At 34.2% G+C, this 1,594-nt stretch overlaps 1 protein-coding gene across 1 annotated transcript in view; it reads left to right on the top strand.

Moving 5' to 3' along the window:
• Positions 1-1,534, top strand: part of tmie (transmembrane inner ear) — an 8,376-nt gene extending 6,842 nt beyond the window's left edge. Inside the window, exon 4 of the mRNA XM_014029466.1 lies at positions 505-1,534. Within this exon, the coding sequence (XP_013884920.1) occupies positions 505-788 (284 nt within the window). The 3' untranslated portion in view covers positions 789-1,534. The remainder of the gene's footprint in view (positions 1-504) is intronic.
• The last annotated feature ends 60 nt before the right edge of the window (positions 1,535-1,594 follow it).

Below are 1,594 nucleotides of genomic sequence, written 5' to 3'. Positions count from 1 at the left end.
GTGCACATACTTCTGGTGCATAAATGGAAGTGGCTGATTAGTGAGGCAGTCTCAGCGTCATCAAACAGTTAAAATTATTAGTATGTAATAGTACTTGACTTTTATTTTTGAGCCTTTTGTGTAATTTTTGAAGCTACATGAAATACCGGTAAGTTTCCTGCCTGTTGAACCAATCAGGTACATTCTATTCTGTGACCTGACTAAGTTGATAAAACAGTTTTTTATCGCTGCACAAAGTTTCATTCTTTAGACAAACCTGTCAAACATACACAACAAAACAATACTGTTATCAGTATTGCATTTAAAGTCATCTGTTTTATTAGTCCTTAAAATGGGGTTTAAAAACTTTAGTGAAACTGGTTGATTGGATGTAAGTCATTAATAAAAATACACAAAAAGTCAATCTACATCTCTTCTCATCGTATCCACCAAACACTATAACTGTGAGTCTGATGGCACCTAAATAGTGTTGAGCTTTGTTGTTTTGCTTTTGTTTTACTGCAGCTGCGAAACCAGAAGAAACAGCAGAAGTATCAACCGTGTCTGGGAAGGTGGACGCAGAAAAGGGAGAAAAAAAGAGCAAAGAAGGCAAGAAAGAGACCAAGGGTGCCAAAGAAGGGAAAGGAAACGATAAGGACGCGTCAACTAAGAAAAAGGGTGAAAAAGACGAAAAGGGAGGATCCAAGAAAGATGCTGGTGATGGGAAAGGGAAGGGTGACAAAGGAGAGAAAGGGGAAAAAGGAGGCAAAGGAGGGGCTAAAGGTGGGGCCAAGAAATCTCAAAAGTGAACTCTTACGTCCTGAAAAAAAAAGTTTTATATTTCTAACATTCCGGATGCATTTTTTTAAATGAAAATTTGTATACGTATATATTTCATATAAAAACTTGTAAATAAATGTAAGAAAATGTGTCATCTTTGAGTCAAAATCCAAAAAAATAAAGAAAGAAAGAATGAAAAAAAAATGTGAATACAGATTTATTGTCTTATAAACAAATTCACTGATGAACACAAGAGAATAGAAAACATTTTATGCAACATTTACACTGATATGTACAAAATGCCTGCGGCACAATGAAACAATAAGATGAGATGGCGAGATGTGTGTGAAAACACAGCTCACACACCAAAGTTCATACGAGGCTTGAGGAATACAGTCAGTTTCACTGAGAACATTTCAGCACAAGAAAAATAATTGACATACAATACGTTATACTTCAATGAGAGGTATTTGAAACATTGATATTAGCTCTATGATGATTGGCCACGTAATTTTCAAAACACAAACTACAGTTTTACAAGATACAATCAGAGCAGAAAACTCTATCAAAGGGCAATAAAGTGCTAATGTATATTTTCCCAAGTGTTTTTGTGTGAAGAAAAAAAGAGTTTAAGTAAAGAAGACTTGTTGATTTCATTACAGAGTAATAACAAAACTCTATAAGGGTTCATAAACTTGCCCAAACTCAATTTCCACAGAACTGTGAGATAAACAACATAATCCAGTTAAATAAGAAAAAAATAACAAATAAAAAACGGTCAGAAACGTTGAAATTGAAAGACAATTTGGTATTTTAGCTCAAAAAGTGAGACATG

Source organism: Austrofundulus limnaeus, unplaced genomic scaffold, assembly GCF_001266775.1.
Source record: "Austrofundulus limnaeus strain Quisiro unplaced genomic scaffold, Austrofundulus_limnaeus-1.0 Scaffold6, whole genome shotgun sequence".
Classification (NCBI taxonomy): Eukaryota; Metazoa; Chordata; class Actinopteri; order Cyprinodontiformes; family Rivulidae; genus Austrofundulus; species Austrofundulus limnaeus.
Note: the sequence above shows the minus strand (reverse complement) of the source record. Positions and strands in the feature narration are given on the sequence as shown.